Below are 26,915 nucleotides of genomic sequence, written 5' to 3'. Positions count from 1 at the left end.
AGAGGCCACGTTTATGACCATATCTTAATGAAACTTGGTCAGAATGTTAATCTTGATAATCTTTAGGTCAAGTTTAAATCTGGGTCAGATGGAGTCAAAAACTAGGTCACTAGGTCATATCAAAGGAAAAGTTTGTTAACACTCTAGAGGCCACATTTTTGACTATATCTTCATGAAACTTAGTCAGAATGTTAAACTTGATGGTCTTTAGGTCAAGTTCGAATCTGGGTCATGTCGGGTCAAAAACTAGGTCACGGGGTCAAATAAAAGGAATAGTTAGTTAACACTTTAGAGGCCACATTTATGACCATATCTTAATGAAACTTGGTCAGAATGTTAATCTTGATGATCTATAGGTCAAGTTTAAATCTGGGTCAGGTGTGTTAAAAAACTAGGTCACTAGGTCAAATCAAAGGAAAAGCTTGTTAAGACTCTAGAGGCCAGATTTATGACTGTATCTTCATGAAACTTAATCAGAATGTTAATCTTGATGATCTTTAGGTCAAGTTCAAATCTGGGTCATGTGGGGGCAAAAACTAGGTCACCGGGTCAAATCAAAGGAAAAGCTAGTTAACACTTTAGAGGCTACATTTATGACCATATCTTAATGAAACTTGGTCAGAATGTTGATCTTGATGATCTTTAGGTCAATAGGTCAGGTGAGCGATACAGGGCCTTCATGGCCCTCTTGTTTTATTTGGAGTGGTGTAATCATTTTGATTTAAGAGTTTGTTTTTGTCCACTTCAAAGACATAACATATCAGATTTTTACAAATAGCTGGTGAACGTAAGAATGTGCTGTTTTACAGGTGGGAAGAGTAAAAGACAGAAAATAGATGACCCTGTTCTAAAGAAGTTAAGAGGTATACTATATTGACTGCATTGTATTTTCACGTGCCAAAATACTCATAACAACATTTATGTTGAAAATTTCTTTAACCCATTAATAGATCATGAAAGGTTTTTTTAATCTCTTATCCAGTCATTTTATCGCCCACCCACCCCTCGAAGAAGGAGGGGTATATTGTTTTGCAGATGTAGGTGTGTCGGTCGGTCGGTCGGTCGCTATGTAGACCAATCGGTCTCCTGATGATAACTCAAGAATGCTTGGGCCTAGGATCATTAAAGTTGATAGGATGGTTGGAAATAACCAGCAGATGGCCCCTATTGATTTTGAGATCAGTAAGTCAAAAGTCAAGGTCACAGTGACCCAGAACAGTTAAACGGTTTCTGGACGGCAACTCAAGAACGCTTGGGCTTAGGACCATGAACGTTTTAAGGAGATAGGTTACCTTTTTACAAGGGTAAATTCAAATTAGTTGAACCGCAGCATTCTTTTGTATTTCGTGTAATATGAAGTTTTAACTGCTACAATCTCAATTTCGTTTGTCTCTGTCCCTTCAAGTTCAATTTTTATCCAGGTTTGAAGAACATGACCCTCCAAACGTATTTCATATTGAAAGAAGAAGGAAAATACGGATATTTAACACTTTTCAGTGTATTTTAGTTTCATCGATATCCGTAGAAGTCTGCATAATTGATAATTTTACTAATATGCACGTTAGCTTTCTAATATAAGCTTAAAATGTATATGTCGCGGGGCTCGTGTTTCCATGGTAACGCATTTTCTCTCATTTTTAAACAACTACAAAAATGTATGTATAAAAATAGGGGTTTTCGACGGCCTCAGTGCCATTCTGTTAATGACCAACATGGAATATTTGGGTAATATTATTAGCAAATACTAAGCACTTTACATGGTACCCTATTTTTCTTAAAGTTTAAAGTAACCATGGCAGCAGAGATGTTTAAAATAGCTTATATCTTGCTTTTTGTCCTAATTTTTTATAAAAAGTATTGAATAAGATTATCTTTCTAGTTGATGTAGCTTTAAAACATATTATTTCTAACGTAAGTTATATTTTCGTGTTATTTGCATTTATTCAAACAAATTTCTAAGCTTAGAATACTTACAGCAGTACCCCCCGTCTGGAATTTTTCATGGAAAAATCGTTCAGCATGCTGCTTTTATTCTCATGGATATTGTTGAAATGAAAATAAAAAGCCGAAGCTGTGTTTCTTAAATAGACCAGTGTCAACGCTTTTAAATTTTACATTTAGATACATAGGTCACGGGCTTCGTTTCCATGGTAACATCAATTAAATTCAAGATACCACAATTTCTACTGAAATTGCAACAATTTTAGATCTTAGTTTTAGTACATAAGTAACAAATTATCAACGGAACCTGAAAAATAGGTATTAGAAATCAAACTGCTAGATTTTTTATTTGAAAATGGCCGTAACAAGTAACCTTTCACCCAGCTATATTCCAAATAACATTGCTTATCATCATCCATTTTCTTACATTCCGCATAACATTTCAATATATCTACATAAAAGAAGCAAAATATTGATTATTATTCAGAGCAAAAGACTCATAAAAATATTTCAGCAAATAATGGTTATTTGAAAATAGTTAAAGTAAAGAAAATGCACAGAATTACGTACTTTCAAGATAAAAGCTATTAATTTTGCGCGGTAACTGACACGTAACGTCATGACGTCAGTGACGTCATTTTAAGGCAACATTGTTTTGAAGCGTTTCTGCGGCAATTTATTCATTATTTCTGCATTATTAAACCATAAAGCGTCAGATCGAAGACAGGTTCATGATTAATTTTCAGAAGAATGAATATACAGACACATTTAGTTTGTCGAAAACGCCGTCGTGAATCATCACGTTAGCTTCCGGTTGGACATTCGCACATATAAATATGAAGGAAACCTACCTCCTTAAGGGAGGTTGGTCATGACTAGTCTGACAATTTTTAACATTTTTTCTACCTGCAAATTGACAGCCTGGGGAAACCTGTTTTCCGACCGCAGCGTCACCTATATTACAGATGCGGGTGTATGATAAAGAACGATAACTGTTGAAAGCAATAATCCATGGTTAAAAATAGAAACGGAATTTTCACGGAAAAGACACTTCGGAATCGTGTACTGACGAAGGTTTCCGAACATTTCCGGGCCAAAGACAAATACCAGTTTGTACCTCCCATAGCTTTTCCAGCAAGTTGTAACGACTTTTAAATATGTCAGAATAAACTTAAATGTGCGTCATAGCTATCAAATTGTAACATGTATTAATGCAGATCTAGTGATCTACGAAAATTGTCGAATTTTCGACATCATTGCCTCGTTTTCGTTTCAAACAAGCGCAAATATGATCAAATGTTAATCTGGATATTTATAGAAAGTCGATAATCAGTAGTGACAAGGAAACTCCTCCAGATTTCCCCAGGCGTTGACAATATCAGAAACACAATGAATGCCAATTAATAAGCGCAAACTAATTGGGATCTTTGATACTTTGATTTATTCTGAGAAAGCAAAAGTATTATCAACGGGTTCCCAGGCTAGGTCATGACCAGCAAATGACCCTAGTGACTTTGAGGTCAGTAGATCAAAGGTCAAGGTCACATTTATCAGAAACAGTGAAAGAACTTTTCGGCCTAAAATCACAAAACTTAATAGAGAGGTTGAACATGACAAGCAAATGACCTCTATTGATTTGAGATCAGTAGGTCAAAGGTCAAGGTCACAGTGACGAAGAACAGTCAAACGGTTTCCGGACGATAACTCAACAACGCTTGGGCCTAGGACCTTGAAAGGGAGGTTGGTCATGACCAGCAAATGACCTTAATGATTTTGAGGTCAGTAGATCAAAGGTCAAAGTCACAGTCACCAGGAACAGTGAAGCGGTTTCCGGATGATAACTCAAGAATTTTTAGGCCTAGGATCACACAACTTAATAGGGAGGTCGGTCATGACCAGCAAATGACCCCTATTGATTTTGAGATCAGTAGTTCAAAGTTCAAGGTCACAGTGATCAAGAACAGTTGAAATGTGTCCGGACGAAAACTTAGGAATACTTGGGCCTTGGATCACGAAAATTAATAGGGAGGTTTATCATACCCCTATTGATTTTGAGCTCAATAGGTCAAAGGTAAAGGTAACTTTGACCAAGAACAGTAGAACTTATGTGCACAGTGACCAAATAATTTCTGTTCCTTGTGCAATTACTGAATGTATCAAGGAGGGTTTTTCTACGAGCTCTTGTTATATTTTAATATTTATCATCTCACGAGTAGACCTTTTTCCTTTTATTTACGTAATTACCTACCTTCGTTTTGATACTTATTGTGCAAAACCAGTAACTCGGGTTACTCTAACAATGCTCATTGGTCTGCTGACTCCTCCGACACGACCCAAAATGTCCAAGAGCGATCAGTGGCAAGCCTAGTTGTGCATATCGTCGGCATTTTCCGCTTCAGTAATTTTAAGCGGAGAGCTTTATGACCCATGATTCATCAAATTTTATGATGTTTTGGCCGATTCTCTTATATCATTGGGCGGATTTCCACTTAAGCTATCAGGAGTGATCAGTGACAAGCCTCATTTGACATATTGTCGGCATGTTCCGGTTCAATGATTTTCAGCTGAGTTATGACCTTGTTTTTATCGCATTTTATTTTTTCCGCGCAACTGCTCCGACAGTACTGAAGGAATTACACCAAATTTTACAGAAGTGACCATTGCTAAGACTAGTTGTGCATATAATCGACATGTTCCGGTTCTGTGTTTTTCAGCAGAGTTATTGCCCTTTATTCGCTAATTTTTATAATGTTTTGGTCACTCCTCTAATTCATTAGGACATTTTACCACCAAACCTAACAGGAATGCTCAGTGCCAAGTCTTATTATGCATATTATCGGCATGTTCTGGCTCAATGATTTTCAATGGAGTTTTGCCTTTTATTTTTCAAATTGTACGATATTTTGGCAGCTTCTCATTCACCATTGTGCAGATTTCCACCAAACCCTACAGGAGTTATCATTGCCAAGCTCATTCATATCATCTGCAAGGTCCGGATCAGTGATTTTCAGCCAGGTTATGACCCTTGATTTGTCATATTTTACAGTGTTTGAACCTCTTACTGTACATCTTTTGGCTGAATTTCACCAAACCTCACGATTGATTAGTGCGAAGCGTAATAGTGCGTATCATTGGCATGTTCTGGTTAAATGATTGTCAGCGGAGTCATGAGCCTTGATTTGTCATATTTTACCGTGTTTGAACCTCTTACTGTACACCCCTTGGCTGAATTTCACCAAACCCCACGACTGATTAGTGCGAAGCGTAATAGTGCGTATCATTGGCATGTCCTGGTTAAGGTAGTTCTGCACGTTTGGATCGAAATTTTTTCTACAATGTAGAATTTGATTAAACTCTGATTTTTTTCAAAACTTCAGAATATACCTAGAAATTTCAGCAAATAAAAAGATGGTGTGTTTGATTTTGCTAGACTGATTTGAAAAATATGGACCTCATGCAATATTTCATAATGGGAATCTATGGGAAAATCAAAACTTTCATAATATTTTCGCGAATAGAATTTTTTCTAAAATGTAGATTTTGATGAAACTTCTCACAGTAGTGAATAAAGACATGGCCTATAATTTGATGAAATAAAATTTATATGTCCGTGTGCTTATTTTGAAGATGTTTGACCATGATTAAAGTGAACCGGACATTTCACGCTAATTTTAAGACATTATTTTGAATTATTTAAGGTGTCATATATTTTAATACTTAATATTTTGACTTTAGAAATATAGAAACAGTGCTATTGTAATAAATTTACTCACAGGTTGCGATTAATTCATAAAATGATCTTCACTTCCGTACGCCAAATCCAGGCTTTATTCTACGTTTTCCGGATAAATGACGTTACGCCATCACTTCCGGTTTATAAAACGTGTAGAACTACCTTAAATGATTTTCAGTGGATCATGAGCCTTGATTTGTCGAATTCGACGATGTCTGTACTATATCCTTTATACCGCTGAATGAAATTCACCAAACTTCACAGAAGTGATCACTTCCAAGCCTAGTTGCGTATATCATTTGAATGTTATGGTTCTGTGATTTGTGCTGGAAATTGTCTGCGGTAGTGGTCGGAGACATATGTTTTTCGGAAAAAGGATTAATATCTTGTTTTTGATAATTGTTACTTGCTGCTAAAGCAGTTGGTATTTTATTGTAACAATCACTTTATTCTTATTGATCATTCAAGGTTTTAAACATTGCATACACTAACTGCAGGAAACATTTCTTTGTCATTTCTGATTTATTTGTTGTATGCATTTGAATGTACTAAAAGTTACAGAAAGAACTTGTTCCTATGTCTTTCATACTGATTTTATGTTTAATTTGTCATACAGGTCATTTTGAGCAAACACTGGCAAGAGAACTTCCTGAAGATTTTGAGCCGCACGAAGAAGAAGGCGCAGTCCGGCGTAAATTGCGAGATAATCACTACGTCGTGGTTAGCGGCCATGAGAACACTAGTTACCTTGCAACTGTATTATCGGCCATCAAAAGTTCGGGCAACTACCTCATGTCCAGATGTGTTGAAATAAAAAAGCTAGACGATTGGAGACATGTGGACCCGGAGGAAACGGATCTTGTTATATACTGCGAACCTTTCCATGACCGTGTTGTTATAGACGACCCTCGAAGCCGGAGAGAATTATGTGATACATTTCAAAGCATGCAAGATTCTGCTAAAATGTCAGACAAAGAATCTAGAGTAGATGTTGTGATAGTGTCAGAACATTCAGTGGTTGAAGCCTGGAAGGAACACAACGACATGCAGTTATTTGAAGATATCGTTGAACTGCACAGACCAACTGATGAAGATAACCCGGTTGATCTAGAAACACGTAAAGTTGTTTTCATATACATTACAGTTAGTGTCTTATTTAAATTACAACGTAGATCTCAATTTTATTTCTCTCATGCGTACTTTCCTGTTTATATTTAAATACCGCAAGTTATCAAGATGACTTGTGGATGATTCTAGACAGGTGCAGGGGTGCAACAGGTGTCTTCGTCCACCGTTGTTGATGGCTTTTAAAAACGATGACCCGCGTATGATATAGAACATTCATATTTAACTTTGAATTTTTTTTCAGGTCACTCATATAAGAGACGGGATACTGGCGGAGTTCTAGGAAATATGCTAGGTTTGTTTTGATTTACTTGGGGAATATGAACATGTGTTGATGCATGTAAATATTGACGTGAAATTTACTAATATTTGGGTAGATATTGTATACATGTAAGTTACATCTTAAATTTTACAACGATTATTTGTTTTATCTTATATTGTTTTTAAAAACAGAAGTCAACTATTAAAGAATTTTACAGTATTACATTTAGCTCACCTGGACCGAAGTTTCTGCGTGCGCTATAAGTGTATGTGGTTGGTGCGGCGTCCATCGTCCGTCGTCAACAATTTACTTAAACATCTTCTAATCAGAATTACAGCAAACGTGTCCGTAACATGCTTTTAGGTCCCTCTCAAATTTGTTTAGATAGGGTGGACTAGATATGTTTTATGTTTTTTTAATTCTACACACAATTGTTACCATTTTAGATTTAGACTAGTATTCCATATATATTCAACGTCAGTAGTCGATTTCAGATGAGCGGGTGAGAGTCACAATGACCTTCTTGTTTTACATTATTGTAGCGCATTCAGATGCATATATTGAGGTATGCAAAACTGATGTCACTGATCAAACGTTGATGAAGTCAGCAAGAGAGAAATTCAAGGAACATAAGGCGGTTGTTATTACAGGGCCTAAAGGAAGTGGAACGACTAGATTTGCGTTGAACCTGGTTTCATCGCTTTATGCTAAGAACCAGTGTGTAGTTCTTACAGCAGCTAGCGACTGGAAACAGGTGAACCTTGGCGAAGTCAGCGTAATAATAATTGATGAATTTGCAGGCAAATTCAGATACAACACGTCCTTTGTTGAAGGATGGCTGCACAACTTTGACTTGATTTATGCAGCTGTGATTCAAGGAAAACTGAACGTGATAATAACGTGTGAAAAATCCCGCTTTGCTAAGGTTTTAAAGACTTATTCGGGACACGCTTTGCTGAACCATCGAATCAAGTTGTCAGGTAGAGGTTTTGGAGATATAGTAGTTAAGGACGAACCTTTATCGCCCACCGGTGAACAAGATAGTTCCGATATGGGTAAATATTTTTTAATAAAATAATATAAAAATAACAGACTAAAACGAATAAGTACAACTTAGAAAATACTGATAGCGTAATAGATAACTACAGCACAGTGCATAAATACCTGCGTGATTGTTTATCATGCCCAAAAACGGCTATTTATGGAGCGTCAAAGTATATATGTCGACATATACTATTTTCTTCAAAAAAGTTTTTAAATGAACATTTTCTTAAAAATATACTTGAAATCAATAGTACTGTATGCCAAATTGTTGGATCTGAATTACCGCTTGTTGCAATGACTTGAAACTTAATACGCGTCTTTACTGTAATGACCTGACATGCAGTTCACAGGTTTAAAAACTCTATTTTGCATTTTTCGACTTGCAATATTTGGTAATTTTAAGCTAGACAGTTTTTAAATCCCACCGGAACTGTTTCTGGCCAGTTTTATAGGGTTCTCAGGGTAGTTCTGTATGTTTGATAAACCGATAGTGATGACGTAACATCATTTATCCGGAATTGAAGAATAAAGCCTGGAGTCGGCGTACGGAAATGAAAATCATCTTTATGAACTTATGGCAACCCGTGAGTTAATTTATTACAATATCAACGTTACTATCTTTCTTAAGTTAGAATATGATATTAAAGCATCTTACACATAAAAATAATTCAAAATAATGTCCTTAAATTAGCTTGAAATATGCAGATCACTGTAATCGTGGGCAGATATATAAAAAAAACAAGTATACGGACCTATACATTTTATTTTACCATGTCATAGGTCATTTGTTTATTTACTACTGTGAGAAGTTTCATTAAAATCTACATTGCAGAACATTTTCTATTCGCGAAAATTGTGATTTACCCATATACACCTGCACTCCCATAATGAAAACTTGCGTGAGGTCCAAACCTTCAATCAGCCAAGCAAAAGGTCAAGCACACAACCTTATTTTTTTATTTTCTAAATTTTCTATGTATATTCTGAAGTTTTGACAAATCATGGTTAATCAAAAAGAAAATAATTATCCGAACGTGCAGAACTACCTTAATGGTGATTCTCTCTGCCAAGACATTAAGTAAATGCATTCTAAAGGTTTGCGTTTTTATACAAAGTCTTAAGTTTTGTCTCGTATTAACGTCTGGTATCCATTCATGTAATGGTTTTGATGGATAACCTTTTGGACGAGCGTTGTTGTCCTCATAACAACATAACAACATTTTAGTTACTTTATTATTATCATAAAAGTACTGTTATGAGCAGTGCAGTAGGGAATGTTAAGTGTTTCGCATCTTTGTTGTTTCAACTTTCAATCTTTGAAAACTGAAGGAGACAGTGAATAATTTAACCAGTACGCGATAGTATTTTGATAATTAGAGGGAGATAAGGACTGCACATCAGTTAACGATATATTCTAACATTTGAGTAAATATGGTATCATTTTAAGGTAGAAGACCCGGAAGGACGCTCGGCAATATTTGTGCGATTACATGATCTACGTATCCCACTCCGGCATTGTTTGGTTCAAATCGCATACGTAATCCAGACGGAAATTGCCAAAAGCAATAAAGGGCCCGCTACCTAAAGTAAAGTATGGAGACTGCCTCTAAAGATGACGTCACATTCACTGGCTTACGGAAGGTCGGTGGTTCTACCCAGGTGCCCGCTCGTGATGAAATAATGCACGGAGGAGCACTTAGGGTTTTCCTGAAATGTCGTCATTGTGCCGGTGTGACGTTAAACCAAACAAAACAAAATAAACACTAGCAAGATAATATTTCATTAACATTGCATGCCTGACAGGGTGATCTGAAAAATGTTCACTTCCAGAAATATGATATCGACCTAACCGTGATATTAAACATGATACAAAGGGTCTAATTGGAAAAATGGACATAATTGGTTAAGTAAGTTTATTGAAACTAGAGAGTGTTTTACTTACCATACTGAAATCGCTAAACGCCACAAAAATCAATGAACTATAACATTCCAATGACGCACACGACTAGGCTCCTGTGAAGTTTGGTGTAATACCAACAAGTGGTTTAGGAAAATTAACACAGAATTTGACAAATCAAGGGTTATGACTCTACTGAAAAGCATTTTGTCAGGACATGACGATAATATGCACAACTATCCGTCACACTACACCTCCTTAGGCCTAACTAAACTAAAGGAACCGGCGTGGGAGCCATCTGGTCTAGTCGCATAGTGGCTGCCAGGTACAGTCGAGACTGTTTTAAGAGACCGACTTTGGGAAGCAGCGAAAAAGGTCACATATGACAGGGAGTCTCTTAAAACAGTCTCACTTAACAGGATGACGCTGGTTTCATATATTTTTCCAATTAATGTACATGAATATCGGATACTTACATATTGGCCTCTTTTAAGGTATGAGTGGAAAATGATTAAATACTATTTCTTTAATTGCATATTGATAAAATATAAATTTCAAATAATTTGCATCATTCGTATGATGTTGATAAAACAAATTTAAGCTCATGATCTGGCAAGAAAATAAAGGAGAGCAGTAAAATATAAATGTTCCATTTGAACTATTTACACACTGCTCATGAGGTTTATGATATTTATATTTTTGTGTACTAATTGTTCATTGACATTTATTCGATTATTGACTGCATCTTTAATCTGTGTTTACTTCGTCGTTTCCTGTTAAATACCGCCATATTTTTGTTTTCACCAGGAATAAAGTTAATTTATGCACCGACTCCGAATTCTTCAGCTACTTTATACGCTGGTTTTCCCTAATCGAGCAATTCAAGTGCCTTAACACGCTGTTCTAATGTCAAAACAGTTCTTTTTTATGTTTTTCATCAGCCATTTTTTGTAAACAAATAAGTTCTCGTCTCAAACAACTTCACGCGAGATAAAGAACGGTAACTCTATCGTGTAAAGTCTTGCGAGGGAGCGTCTCAAAGTCGCTGAAAACGGTCTAAATATCGATTCGGGAGCCTGATTTCACAGTCGCTTGTCGCGTAAGGCAGGGGGTTGCTTAATTCAGACTCTTTTAATAGTAAATTGCGTCCGGAGCATAAAATAGGGTCGCATATGACAGGGAGTCGCTAAATTCAGGGGGTCGTTAAGGCAGTCTCGACTGTATTTGAACACTAATTTTTCACTTGACATGGCAACAGAGGTCTAAATTGAAGCTAGTTTCTGTTTAAATTTCATTGTGGATGTATTTTTGACATTTTGGTAGGAAAAATGGGAGAGCAGGTTGTATTTGGTGAAGTCAAGCTCAATTTTAGTATGAGTAGTACTTCCAGGTCACAGCAGTGTGATTTGATGTCAGTTTACAGTAAGCAAATGTGACCAGAGAAATCTCTCTTAGAAGATACATGACTCCTACTTTTCTCTTCATTTTATATCAGTTTTATCGTAACTTTTTAAAATGAGGTAAGGATTTGTTTTCTGAAATGGGTCTAGCTATGTTTGGTAGCTCTTTTTATATAGAATATATAGGGAAAACTATTTACCTTATTGTGACCTCTACCTACATTTTAATAATATGCGGCAAGTAGTGTAAACACTGTAAAATATGACAAATTCTAATATGCTTGCCTTTGTTAAAACACTCTTACGCTAGAATGACGTCACGTTTACGTGCGATGACGTCAAAGTTTTTGTTGCGACCAAGAAAGAGCGCTTCTATCAGTAGGGGAAACTTCCCGATCGGGAAATTATTTATGGGTTTTTCCCTTCTTCCCGAACAGGAAACTTGTTACTTATTTTAGTAACATGCTTCCCGTTCGGGAAGTAAAACCACTATATTTTAGGTAGGTTCATTAAAAATGCCCGGTGCATAAGACTATACATGAGATCTCGAAATTAAATATGCCATATTGAACTTAAAAAGACATATCTAGATTTCTACCGTTCAGAATTTTTTTAAATGTCCTAGTATTTATTTAATTTCACATTGAATCTGCCCTTTTTCCGAATGACCTGCAAAAAAGCAGAGTTTCCCGATTTGGAAACCAAACTTCCCGATCAGGAAATTCTTCTTATTTGCGTGGTACATCTTTTTATCATACTAAATGGAATATCAAGACAGACGAAGTCATAAGAACCAGAAGAAACATTTCAAAGGGAGATCTGAAAATACTTGATAAACTACATAAAATAGAAAATCACAAAACTAGTGTCATATTGCAAAGGCTGTGTCTCCTACATTGGAAACTTTAAAACTATTATACAGAATGCAAAGAAAGTAGATCAAGCAACACAGACCGATACTATTGAACACATGTACGTGTACAGGTACATTTTTACCTTAATTGATGCCAAATCTTTCTTTCAGTAATAAATTCACAGTATCTAGTTTGATACAAAGTGATACATGTGTATTTAGAAATACCAAAAGCAGGACGATATTCGATGCGAGATGTTTTTCAATGTAAAATTCTGATTTTGTTCACGAGGGATACATAATGCTTTTCCAGATTGTTTGTATTCTTCACATGAATATTTTACAAAAAAAAAATCAATTGTCAAGGTGATACAAAATGTATTTTTCAAATTGAAAATTTTTGAACAAACTTAAGATATTCGAAAAAGTAGCTTTAAGGCAACTGACAAGGAAACAGTATGACATACTAGTATACTGTCATGCTAGAACCAAAAATATTATTAAATTAAAGTCTGTTCTTTAGCTTACTTATTATACATGATAATATAACAGTACATGTACTTGTATTACAAAACATAACGATAAAATATGAAAGGGGTTTACTTATAATGACATAGAAATATAGCAGTGACAAGTCCCCATAAGCTCATGGTTTGGAATACTAGTTTATGCTTTGATAGGAACAGAGATATTTGACTTTTAAAAAAACTTTAATCAAGGGTGATACCATCGCCAGCTCTACCTTTTTCTTTTAAAAATCGAGCTAAAGATTAGAACCAATACTGACAGACAATTAACCTTGTGCTGCTTGATATTGTAAAACATTAAACATAAAGAAAACTAGGGCCATAAGATGCATCTACCTGAAACTGAAAATCTGTTTAAATGCAGCACATGCTCTTACAGTATTTTGTGTTTTCACTGTGTCAGATGTGATACCTTCAAGAAAAGATATAACTACTTTGTTTCTTTCACTTTTATTTTTATCAAAATCCAAGTTAATCAAGGATTCTGTGTCTCTATTAATAACTGATATAGAATTATAATCTCTTAATATATCTTCCTTTTCTGCACACCCAAATGCAAAGGCGACAAATGCTCTTTCAGACTGTTTTAAACCTAAAAAGAGAAGTAAAAAAAAAATATGACATCAGTTTTCAAAAAGTTATTTACTATCAAAGTCTACACCAATCCACATAACTCTGATTTGACTTATGATATAGTTATTCTCCTTGTTAACTTTAAAGTTTTTGATAAAGTCAAATATCTCTGTAACTATCAAAATTTTTGACTTGAAACTTACAACATGTATTTACTGTCAAAGTCTACACCAGAAAACAATCCTCATAACTTGGAATTTGCCAGAGTTAGGCCTCTTTTTATCTTTGATTTTGTTGTGTAAAAGTTTTTGAAAAAGTCAGATATCTCTGTTACTATCAAAGATTAAACTAGTTTTTTGCTATTAAAGTCTACACCAGGAGAAACAATCCCCATAACACTGATTTGAATTTTGATAGAGTTATGCCCCTTTTTAACTTAGACTTTTTTTTTGGTAAAAGTTGTTGATGAAGTCAAATATTTCTGTTACTATCAAAGATTTTGACTTGAAAATTAAAATAGTTTTTTACTATCAAAGTCATCACTAGGAAAAACAATCCTTATAACTCTGATTTGAATTTTGACTGTTAAAATTTGTACATGCAAAACTCTAATTCAGAGTCAAGCACTGACAAAAGTTGAGCATGCTGTACTATGGACAGCTCATGTTATTCATCTGGTTGCTATCTTACCTTAATGAAGTGGCTGACATCACAGGGAACTTAGCAACTGAAATTTCTTCTGTCTAACTGTATAGGAGCCTTTGACAATGATCAAATAGTTGGAAAACATGGTCAATTAAAACTGATACCAAAGTTAATACATAAGTTGTAACATCATTTTGTGCAGTAGATTTGAATTCAGAACATCAGTAGGTTTGAATTCAGAACATCAGTATGTAGTGAAAACTTATAAAAACAAGGTGTAAAGAACAAAACAGGCCAGTATTATGATTCAATTTATGACCCACATTATGAATATTTGTACATTGTTTTCAGCAAAGAAGATTATTTTCGAAGAGCAGAGATCCGCATTTGTTGAATGCAATTTCTCTGACAGTACTGAAAATGATAAAAACTGAACAACAGAAAAGTAAAGAAATAACATGTGTATTATGTAGTAACACATACAAGAGATCTTAAAAAGATATAGTTGGGATTTTCTAAAACTACAAAAATGGCCGTAATTCTGACAAAATGCAGATTAGAGTTATGGTTCTTTATTAGACTTTATAGTCCCTAATGATCGATGATAAACAAGTGTGCAAAGTTTCAAAACTGTAGCTCTTATAGTTTTTGACCTAAACAAAAAATTTAACCAAGAAACTAAAATTTTCCAAGTACAATAAAGGGCAATTATTTTATCAAAATGCATATCAGAGTTGTGGTTCTAGGCATACATAGTCCCCTCATGTGCAAAGTTTTAAATCTGTAACCCTTACAATGTTTGAGAAAAAGTCGACCTAAACAAATTTTTTAACAAATGCAGACACCAATGCCAACGATCAAGTGACGACAATACCTCATAGATTAAAAAAAAAACAACAACAAAAAAACAGACGAACTAAAAGGAGAAAAAAATACATTTACATCAGAAATTATGCTGGAGCCACACAACACAAGATCTTGGAATGTGTCTAAAATAAATATTCAAATAATTGATCCACTGCCTTTGAACCCAAACTCATATGAGTCTGTTAAAATCCTGGGTCACTAGACACATCAAATTACAGGATCACAACTCCCTGAAAACTTGAAATTTGAAATAATTGCTTTTTATAACAAAATAAAAGAATAAATTTTCTGAATGTCTGCTTTCAGTTTCCTGATTGTGAAGTTACTTAAAGGCTAGGTTTCCCGATCAGGAAGTTAGGTTTCCAATTCGGGAAACTCTGATTTTAAGCAATTTCTGAAGAAAATGGTCAATTTCACTGTCAAATAAAAAATTCAATAAAACATTTAAAAAAATTGTGAACGGTAGAAATTTAGATATATCATTCAAGTTTAATGTGGCATATTTAATTTGCAGATCTTGTGTATATTCTTATGCACCGGCTATTTTAAATGATATGGGTCTAAAACTTGCGATATTGCTTCCCGAACGGGAAGCATGTTACTATAAAAAGTAACAAGTTTCCCGTTCAGGAAGTAGGGAAAAACCCATAAATGATTTCCCGAACGGGAAGTTTCCCCTACTGTCTATATTCTATCTAATGTTTGAGATTAAGGGCATTTTAGAATCGAAATAATTTATAGCACAAGCGTGCTTTAACACTATTTATACACTCGAGTGGTAATACGCCCTCGTCAAATTATTACGCCCGACGTATAACCGCCCATCGTGTATAAATAGTGATAAAGCACTGTTTTGCTATAATTTATTTCTTAATTAAGGACCATTACTCTGCTGAAAATCACTGAACCAGAACATGCCGATGATAAGTGTAACAAGCCTTGGCATTAATAACACCTGTAAGGTTTGGTTGCAATCTGCCCAATGGTATAACAAGAGTAACCAAAATATGCAATTTGACAAGTAACGGTCCATATAACTTGCAGGAGAACATGCCGATGATATACATAATAAGACTTAGCACTGATTTCTCCTGTAAGATTTGTTGGAAATTCTTATACTCGTTTTTAGAAGTGGCTGAAACGTAATAAAAATTCATTTTGTCAAGGATAATAACTCTTCTGAAAAACACCTATTCGTAACATACCCATGATTTGCATTGCCAAAACTTATTTACCCTTTTACAGTTCTCCAAAGTCCAAAAATAGAAACAATTAAAGAAATTATAAAAGCCATGTATAATTTTATATGGGATAGAAAACCAGAAAAAATAAAAAGGGAAATATTGCAACTGGACTATGACAAAGGAGGGATCAAAATGGTTGATTTAAACAGTTTTCTTAATGCCATCAAATCTTGTTGGGTGAGAAGATTTAATGAAAATCAAACAAGCAAATTATAGGAAGTTTTTTATAAAAAATATCTGGTAAAAGTAGGAGGAAAACTAGTTTTTGAAAGTAATATAAATGAAAATGACATACAGCAAATTGGTAAAACACATGATTTCCTATCTGATATCATTATTGCATGGCATAGAGTAATGGGAATAAAATGGTCAAAAGGAATTAGCAAACAAGTTTTATGGAACAATTCAAAGATAAAAAATGGAAACAAAACTTTATTTTTCAAAAACTGGTATGATAAAGGTATCAAATATATGAAAGGTTTATTTGATTACAGAACCAATAACTTTTATTCTTTTGAAAACTTTAAATATATATATGATGTAGAAAATAAAGATTTTTTAAAGTATCATCAACTTATAAACAGTATTCCTTCACATTTCAAAGAACAACTTAAAACCGAAGATATGAACCCTCCTAGGGAAAACCTTATAGAAAAACTTTGTACATCAAAAACGCCAAATAAATTCCTGTATGAGAGGCAGATTAAAGATAAACCAAAACCGAGAATAAAGTCTGAAGAAAAGTGGGAAGAACATTTTGAACAGAAGCAATATTGAGTGGAAAAAAGTATATACTCAACCTTTCAAAGCTACAATAGATACAAAAATCAGAAATTTTCAATATAAATACACCAAGAGAATCTTGCCAACAAATACAAGATTATTTAAAATGGATATATCCCCTACAAACCTTTGTGATTTTTGTAATATGCAGCCTGAAAACTTAGAGCATTTATTCTGGGAATGTTGCCATGTACAAGTTTTGTGGAACAACTTAACTCAATTTCTTAAACAAAAGAATGTTGAAGTAAAGTTTGATATAGAAAGTGTAGTTTTGGTTTTTTGCAAAATAATGTGAAAAACAGTGTATTAAACTTTATCATTTATTTGGTGAAGTATTATATATTTCAAATGAAAAATAGAAAAAGAGTTCCATATTTTGAGTCATTTATGCATTATTTGAAAATAAGAATCAGTATAGAAAGAGAAATAGCCTTCATGTGTGGTAAAATGAACTATCATGAAAGAAAATGGTCCATGTTTATGATAACAGCAGATGAAAATCATATTTAAAGGCAAAAAAAAAAAAAAATAGGTATATGCATGTTTTATAAATATATACATATTCCTTTGACAGTTTTATTTATAATTTAGAACAGTGTAAGTAAATAGAAACTGGAGACGACAAAACAAAACAAGAAAAAAACGACAAAACAAAACAAACAAAAATTTGACGACAAAACAAAACAAAACAAACAAAAAAATCCCCCTTTTTTTTTATCTATTCCAAGTTTTTTTGTTTTTATTATTATTATTATTATTATTATTATTACAGAAAATTATCTCTCTTTTTTTTCTGTTGCAAACTAAAAAAAAATTCATCACATATAGAAAACGATATTTTTGAGAACTTAAAAAAAGAAATTTGTTATTATTCTTCTGTAGCATTTATCTAGATATGTATTAATATGTATCATGTGATGATTATATTAAAAATAAATTATAAAAAAAACATACCCATGATATGCACAACTGGGCCTGATATTTTTATAAAGTTTGGTGTAATTACTCCTGGTTGTATCGGAGCAGTTGTCAAGGGGCATTACGCTGAAAATCCTTGAACTGGAAAATGTTAAAGATATATATAACTAGGTGTGGTACTGAAAGTACCGAACATATGCACAGCTAAGCTTTGCAGTGGTCAGTGGACTAGTGTAAATCCATTAAGTCATGTCGGAGAAGTTGCGTGGACAAACAGACGGACAGACAGACGGGCATCACCAAATCAATACGTATCCCCACTACATGTGGGAGAGATAATAATGAATAAAATATGAAATATAAACGCAAATAAAATATAGACATATATGTGAAGTATTTTATCATGGAAAGAGATCATCCTCCATCAGACCTATTTTTATTTAATAGCTTGACTATACAAAGTATATGGAGAGCTATCGTACTCGAACCGGCGTCCGCGTCTGCGCCCTTCCGCGTCCACACCTTGTTTAAAATTTTAATGCACTTTTTCTCTATCGCTGTAGTTACTTGATGGATTTGCTTTAAACTTAATACAATCATTTCTCACCATCATCCGCATCGTATGGCACAAGGGCCATTACTCTTGCCCTCTTTTTATTAGAATTTTAGATTAAAGTTTTGGTCACATTCACTCTATATCATATATTACTCATTGGATTTCATTCAGACTTAAAGTAAGTGTTCCATGACACAAGATCCATAACTTTATAATTTTCATGAATTATGTCTCCTATTTACTTGAATTTTAGGTTAATTATGTTTCCCACCACAAAGTGGTGTGGGAGACATATTGATTTACTCCTGTCTGTGTGTCTGTCACAAAGCTTGTCCGCACTCTAAGTCGAACATTTCTCATCGGACCAAACTTGAACAAAAATGTTTGACCATAAGACCTCGGCCAAGTTCGATAACTAGCCAAATCTGCTTAGGCTCTTTTGAATTATGGCCCTTGAATTACTGATTGGATCCATTCGTAAAGACCATCTAATTGTATCCACTCGTCTGGACCATCCAGAGAAACTAGTCATTTTTCACTGGGCAGTTGTGGGAGACATGCGCTTTTCTTAAAAGCATATCTAGTTTTGATTCATTTCATTGTATTTCTTATTTCAAAGAAGACATTTCATTCAGACTCGACATAATTATTCCACATAATCACCAACACCATATGATACAAGGGCCATAACTCTTGCACCAATATTTCATGAATTATATCCCCAATTTACTTAGAATTTCAGGTTAAATGGTTACACTTTCACTATTTCTATATCTTTCTCATCTCTTTATGGACATATTGCAAACTTAAAGTCCTCTTCATATGACACAACGTCCATAACTCTGGTACAGATTATACCTTGAAGAATACCCTCTTATTTCTTAGATAATCAGTTTTGTTTTGATGCTTTTTTCACCATATCTCTGTTATTACTGAAGGGATTTGATTCCTTTCTTTTACCCACATCATACGACACAATGCACAAATTGCTTGCACCAATATGTTATGAGTTATGACCCTGTTTTACTTAAAATTTCAGGTTGAAGTTGTGAAGCACTTTTGCTCTATCTCAGTTATTACTGAACAGATTTGATTCAAACTTCAAACAACTGTTATTAGCCACATGATATGGCACATGGTGAATTACTCTTGCAGAATTTATCTATGAATTATTTCCCTTTCGTACTTGTTTAATATTTATATACACTTTACCTCTATCACAGTTATTACTGAAACCATTTTGTATAGACTTAAACTATTTTCCGGGGCCTCCGTGGCCGAGTGGTTAGAGTCGTTGACTTCAAACCATTTGCCCCTCATCGATGTGGGTTCGAAACCTCATTTGGGGCGTAGAATTCTTCACTTGAGGAAGCCATCCAGCTGGCTTACGGAAGGTCGGTGGTTCTACCCAGGTGCCCGCTCGTGATGTAATTGTGCACGGAGGGGCACCTGAGGTCTTCCTCCACCATTAAAGCTGGAAAGTCGCCATATGACCTAAAATTGTGTCGGTGCGACAATAAACCCAACAAATAAACTATTTTCCGTTATCCTCATCTACATTTGTGTCATTAAAGAATCCGGTGACAGATCCAGCTTTCTCAGTTGTGTCCAATTTTGCTATCGACCGTAAAAATAGTCGAACACGCTGTTTCCTGTGACTTGTATAGTTGTTTTTTTGTCTGTCATTACACGAACGCTTTACAGGCAAATATCATTAAGCATATAGTCTGTTTTGATTGTCGCAGTCTAAATGCAATTGTAGTAGGAGACATTAAAACTAATATCAAATGCGCAGATAACCAAATCAGAGCATTTGCGCATAACGAATAAGATTTTAAATTTTTACTTATATAACATCCGCAGACAGACAAAATAGCTTTTCTGCGCATAAGATATTATTGATGAATATGATAATATTAAAGTCAAACAAAAATAGGGAATTTGCATGGAGCATTTAAATGAGGTATAAGAAATCTTAAAATATACATATGATAGTCATTATGATACTACTTCTATTATGTATAGTAGCATCCATATTAATAAGACATGATACAATGTTCGTGCACAAGACACCATATCAAATGACAGAATAATAGATCACTTTGACTTAAAGTGAAAAATATTTATTAAAAGTTTTAATTAACATGATCATGACCATGTATTATTAGAAAACGCCTGATTTGGAGACATTTTTGCATGATATCATTTTGATTGTGCACAAAAGTGCCATATTGATTCTTACTGAAGTGTTCAATTTCTTCTTTCAGACGAACTGGATGCAACAGGTGAATCAACGCAAAGCAAAGGGTAAGTTATCTCGGGTAATACATGTTAACCTTAAGCGCGTTCCGCGGTCAAAAGTAAACGTGTAATGGCCATATAAAACATATGTCAAAAAGAAAGAACATGATCAAACAAGCCTGGTATTCCCGCGCATTGCATGATCATTTAATTACTTTGATGGGTAATATATTTATTTGAAAGTTTGTTTTCAACTTTCTAGGCAAAGGTAGCTCGAGCGAAGGTTTGTTTCGTTTTATGACACCAGCATATTCCCTCGTGATACGTTGGTACGCACGCTCTACCGGGCTTTGTCATCAGCCAATCCCTCGTCACACTTTAGGTGTTATAACAGGAAAAATATTTTTTATCCTTACTTTAAAAGTTACGAAAGTTAAGCTAAAGACATTTGATATACTATAATATTCACAGTTAGCTTTTAAGTATATAATATTCACAGTTAGCTTTTAAGTATTTTTGAAGTTATGACAGAACCAAATTTTTTCTTAAATTTTTAACAATTAATTACACAATTTTAGATGTCAAGCTATGACGCCAAACACCAAAAAGCGTTCTTATATAAGCCTAAGGTTAATCTGCAAAGAAATAAGTTACATGTAATTGATCGCAACAAACCACAACATTTACGGTTAACTTATATCTATTTTCAAAATTGCTGTAGTTTTGACACTATTTCTTTTCTACCCACACATCCTAAAAATTATCGCAGCGTAAACAACTTGAACACTGAGATTTTGATAATACTTTAAAGGATCTGCGCATCTTATTTTATCTCTCGTATACACTCAACAAAATTCCTAATCGGTCAGTTTTTATTGTATTACTATTTTGTAGGGATGGGAACGAATATTCGAATATTCGAATATTCGAAAATCGGACGAATATTCGAATATGAAAATCAAATTCGAATATTCGTAAATTATTGTATTTTTTTTTCAAAATAAGTATCATTGATTTTGGGCAATATGAGCATGCTAATTCTACAGAATAAAACCATGTCATGTTTGTTTATCGCGTATCAAAAAATGCCCAATTAACAAGAAAATAGCAATGCATAATTGGCAGGGGCCATCGTTACGGATTAACAGTTTGCAACAGGCGTCAATGTGTCAGATGCATGTCAAAAGATGTCCAATTAACAAGAAAATTGCAATGCATAATTACCTGGGGTCATCGCTACGGATTAACAGTTTGTATTAGGCGTAAATGTGATATCTTTTTATCTTTTGTTCATTTTTATTGGCGCCTGTTTTATGTAACAAGTTGTAGAATTTTTTTTTCGAAAACAATACCAAACATGTAGATATTGTCGATCTTTTCACAATATTTTGTACGACGTTTTAGACCATCCGCAGAATCGGTTTTCATCCGCAATCGGCCGTATTCGAATTAAATTTTGAAGTACTTTATATTAAAATCAAGAAATAACATGATTGGTGCATAAGTTCATGTTGAAGGAGGTTTAAGTCTGCCTTATTTGCTTTTTACACGACGATTTTTACACGCCGATTGAAAATTTTCAAAATGGCGGCGGTAATACAACAGCGCGTCACGTGTTTAACTGGGACGACCTGCTATTTTTAGATAAAATTGCGACGGTCTAAATTATAATCGTTTTGATTTTTTTGTATCATTTTGAAGCTAAAACACTGAATTAGTTAAATATGTTCATGATTATACTGACAGAATCGTGAAATAAAACGCTAGGATCGGCGGGTTTTGCTAGCCTAAGGTAGGATCGGGTTACCTGAATCAAACATTTTTTGGCCTTATTACGTACGATGATCCACGCTTTAAACAAATGAATACGTTTTGTATATGCCAATCACTTAATAAGTATGTAAAGCTTCCATTAAAACAAACCGAATATTCGAATATATTCGAATATGGCAAACCGAATATTCGAATATTGATTTCAGTATTCGTTCCCATCCCTACAGTATTTTGTTAATAATGCAAGTATTTACACGAAATTTCACATACCGACATTTACATAATGAGGCACAACCTATTATTGAAAAGGAGTGTACGTACAACATGAGCTGCATGAGAAAGTGGAAATATAAATTTGTAAAATTATAAATTAGCATATTGGAAAGTTTTAACTGATCAAATGTAAATATACATACTTTGATAATGTTCTGTAAACAAACTAATTCCATATAAATATACATGGCTACCCTATTCACCCTTTATTTCTAAGTAGTATAGATTATGATGGTTCTGGAACAATCTGACCTCACTTGACCCCTTGCCCGATTCTATAAGCACACTTTGATCTTACCCTTAACTTTAGTAGAAACTAAGTTTCTGTCTTAAGTAGAAACTAAGTTTCTGTCTTTAAATACTAACTTGCAACCTGAAAACATTTGATTTGATGGACGTAAGGTTGAAGGGATAAAATGAAAACCAAGGTCCACTCAGATTGAAAACAACAATTAAACAGAAAAAAAAATCGGAAGAAAATGTCCTTATTAATTAAAAATTTTTATAATTGTTTGTGCATTTGCTCTTTGATTATTAACTTTTAGTATTTTATACAATAAATCATACAACGGTACTTTGTCGTGTAACATTTTTATGAAAAATAAACAATAATATCCACAGAGTGTACTTGTTTTGTCTTGATATTGTATGTTGTTATACTTGACTCCGGGTATATATTTAATTACTTCTTTCGGCGGAGGAAGTCCAAACGGATCAAAGTACATGTTATTTACATAACAAACCCAATGTGTTCCAACAAAATCGTCCAAATTTGTAATTCCACATTCATTATTCAACTTTGTTTTCAGTAAATTATTTCTACTAAATACACCCCTAAAGTTTTTAATACCGAGTTGTTTAACCCATTGTTCATTTTCAAAGTTAGAAATTGGTTTGTTTATAAATTTTATTTATTTTTTTTTTACTATAGGAATTCGTCTGTACGGCCTCCGTTGAGAATCAATCTGTATACCCTGACCATGTCTCTTACCACTTAATAAAGATGTAATCAAAGGTATCCCTAGACTAGCAGCCAGCATACCCAGGAACCCACCGTTTTGTTCTTGTTTTTGTGTTAATTTAATCACCCCAGATCCTACTAGTTGCTTTCTTTGATTAGGTGTAAGATGTGGTGATATTATATTTCTTTTATCATTAGCTACCGAAATCATACCATTTCCAAGTATTTTACTTACACCAGTACTGGCAAGACCAGAAAGGGCTCCAACCCCTAACGGCCCTAATATTTTTGGAGCTATTTTTGCAGCTACTGGAAGTTCTGTCCGGCCTAACAAACCAGCCAAAGCTCCTAAAAATCCACCATTTTGACCTTGACTGGACATTTGTTTTTTTGAAATTGTAATTTCTAATCCCTTATTATTTCTAATAGACTTTTCAATTTGATTAATTTGTGTTTTTGTTAAAAGTAAAGGGAAGTTTCCACGTAATTGTTCATGTTTTAATCTAAAAGTATATGGAATTTTATTATTATAAGCTTGTGCTAATTTTTTTTTTCTGTCCGTCTGTAAGGTTAACATTATATTCAATATAATTTGATGACATTATATACTTTATATTTATTTTAATTTTTACTTTATTTTAATTTAATTTTATTTAGACAATAACAAGTTCATTTCCAATAGTATATATTTCAACTGTTTCTTCATACAATACAATTGCGGTTTTGTTACACCAGCTGTTGTTCTAAAAGTCGTATTAACCTGTTGCGTATCAGTTGACTGTGAAATCATTTCACGAAGGTATGACCATCTTGCTTTTGTAAATCTTTCAGCAACTAGATTAAGTCCAAATTCATTAAAAATTAAACGCGGAACCCATAGAATTAATTTTGTTACAATTACCCTACCTAGACCAACAGCAGCAGCTCTAAAAATTAATTCATCATCATCCGTCAGCTGCAGTGTTATTTGAATTTGACTTGGGGGTAAAATATTAGTTTCTAAACCCTGAAAAAATGAATAATTATTTAATGGAATTTTAGCATTTACATTATTACCACCTTGGATTGATTTCTTTCTAATTTCAAAACCTGAATTATAATCGTTATTATCTTTTTCGCTTTCAGCAACAGCAGAAGTATCTAAATAAATAAATTCATTTGTTCCAGTTGTTTCTGCATAATCCTTAGATAGTTCAACTAAATTTTTATGTCCCCACTTTGGGGGGGGGGGGGGGGGCATATAGATTTGCTCTTGTCCGTCCGTCCGTCCTTCCGTCCGTCTGTCCTTCCGTCCTTCCGAAAATGTTGTGTCGCGCGTAGCTCTGAAAGTATTTGACGTAGAGTCACAAAACTTTACAGGAATGTTGGTCAGCATGTGTAATTGTGCACCTGGTGTTTCGCATCCGGATTCATTCAGTCATGTAGAAGTTATGGCCCCTGACTTTGTAAAAATTGGTCATTTTAGTGTTGTGTCGCGCCTAACTCCAAAAGTATATGACCTAGAGTCACGAAACTTTACAGGCCTGTTGGTCAGCATGTGCAGTTGTGCACTTGGGGTTTCGTGTCCGGATTCATCCAGTCGTGTAGGAGTTATGGCCCCTGACTTAGTAAAAAATTAGTCATTTTAATGTTGTGTCGCGCATAGCTCCAAAAGTATTTGACCTAGAGTCACCAAAGTTTACAGGAATGTTGGTCAGCATGTGCAGTTGTGCACCTGGGGTTTTGCGTCCAGATTCATCCAGTCATGTAGGAGTTATGGCCCCTGACTTAGTAAAAAATGGGTCATTTTAATGTTATGTCGCGCGTAGCTCGAAAAGTATTTGACCTACAATCACCAAAGTTTACATAGAGGATATTACATGAGTGTCTTTTCATGTTGAATTTATTAAACGAGTTGAATAAAATAATAAAATGCGAGGCTCTGCCGAGTATTTTATTAATTTTATTAAACAAGTTTAATAAATTCAATGTGGAAAGTCACAAGTGTAATATTCTTTTTATCACATGTTAGCTTTCTTGTCGAAACATTAAAAATTCAACTTTCTTTTACTATATAAACAAGTCAATTTGATCAACGTCTCCTTTACTATAAATGACGTCGACGTCAAAGCTTTATTACACTAGTGTATTATCATTTTTATTTAATGGCTTTATTACACTCCCGCAACGTCAAACATGTGATAAAGGAATGTTGGTCAGCATATGCAGTTGTCCACCTGGGGTTTCGCGTCCAGATTCATCCAGTCATGTAGGAGTTGTGGCCCCTGACTTAGTAAAAAATGTGTCATTTTAATGTTGTGTCGCGCATAGCTCCAAAAGTATTTGACCTACAATCACCAAAGTTTACAGGAATGTTGGTCAGCATATGCAGTTGTGCATCTGGGGTTTCGCGTCCGGATTCATTCAGTCGTGTAGGAGTTATGGCCCCTGACTTAGTAAAAAATGGGTCATTTTAATGTTGTGTCGTGCGTAGCTCCAAAAGTATTTGACCTAGAGTCACCAAAGTTTACAGGAATGTTGGTCAGCATGTGCAGTTGTGCACCTGGGGTTTCGCATCCCGATTCATTCAGTATTGTAGGAGTTCTGGCCCCTGACCTGTGAAAAATTTGTCATTTTAATGTCATGTAGTGGGGGCATCTGTGTCCCATGGACACATTTCTAGTTTACATTTATTACTTTGTATAAATTATTACAATCATATACAATTTTTCCATTTTGTTTAACCACTAACTGATCAATTAATGAAGCTGCATTATTAATTAGAGCAATTTGATCTCCACCAGCATAATTATTACCACTAGCAAGCTTATTTACTTTAAAACTTACTTCAAAATAACCATTAAACCAATCAAAATATGAGCTTCTATCATTAATTGTAAAGTGATATACGTTTTTTATGCTGCTTAACATTATTTCCCAAGACGGATATTAAAGCTGTATCTAATTGAATAGGAGTTAGTTCGTATCTTTCACAATATTGTTTTGTTCTAAACATGTATATATTATATATTATTTTATTTTTTATAAATTAATCTGTTAATACGTTTTTGTCGAGCTAAAGTCAACGATCCTGACAATATTCTATTTATTCTTATATTAATATCCTCCTCGTTATTTTTACTGTTATTCTTTTCTTGTAATTCCTTAGCAATTAAATTACCAACTGCCGGAAAAGGTTTCTTTTTAAATTTTTCAACAATTTTATTTGCAGCTAAATTTCCAACTTCCGTTCCAACCTTTTTTGTTCCACTTTCTAGCGCGGCTTTTCCTGCTGTTTCCAGAGCTTTTGTTCCAGCTGT

The 26,915-nt window shown here is 34.2% G+C and overlaps 1 protein-coding gene across 1 annotated transcript in view; it reads left to right on the top strand.

Annotated features, from left to right (window-relative positions):
- Window positions 1-809: 809 nt before the first annotated feature.
- The window catches only part of LOC123528334 (uncharacterized), a gene marked incomplete at its 5' end in the record, with an annotated part of 64,016 nt that continues 37,910 nt past the window's right edge, over window positions 810-26,915 (top strand). Inside the window, 5 exon segments of the mRNA XM_053532200.1 lie at window positions 810-863; window positions 6,291-6,791; window positions 7,044-7,094; window positions 7,604-8,116; window positions 20,636-20,675. Of these exon segments, the coding sequence (XP_053388175.1) occupies window positions 810-863; window positions 6,291-6,791; window positions 7,044-7,094; window positions 7,604-8,116; window positions 20,636-20,675 (1,159 nt within the window).

Source organism: Mercenaria mercenaria, unplaced genomic scaffold, assembly GCF_021730395.1.
Source record: "Mercenaria mercenaria strain notata unplaced genomic scaffold, MADL_Memer_1 contig_1008, whole genome shotgun sequence".
NCBI classification, from domain to species: Eukaryota; Metazoa; Mollusca; class Bivalvia; order Venerida; family Veneridae; genus Mercenaria; species Mercenaria mercenaria.
Note: the sequence above shows the minus strand (reverse complement) of the source record. Positions and strands in the feature narration are given on the sequence as shown.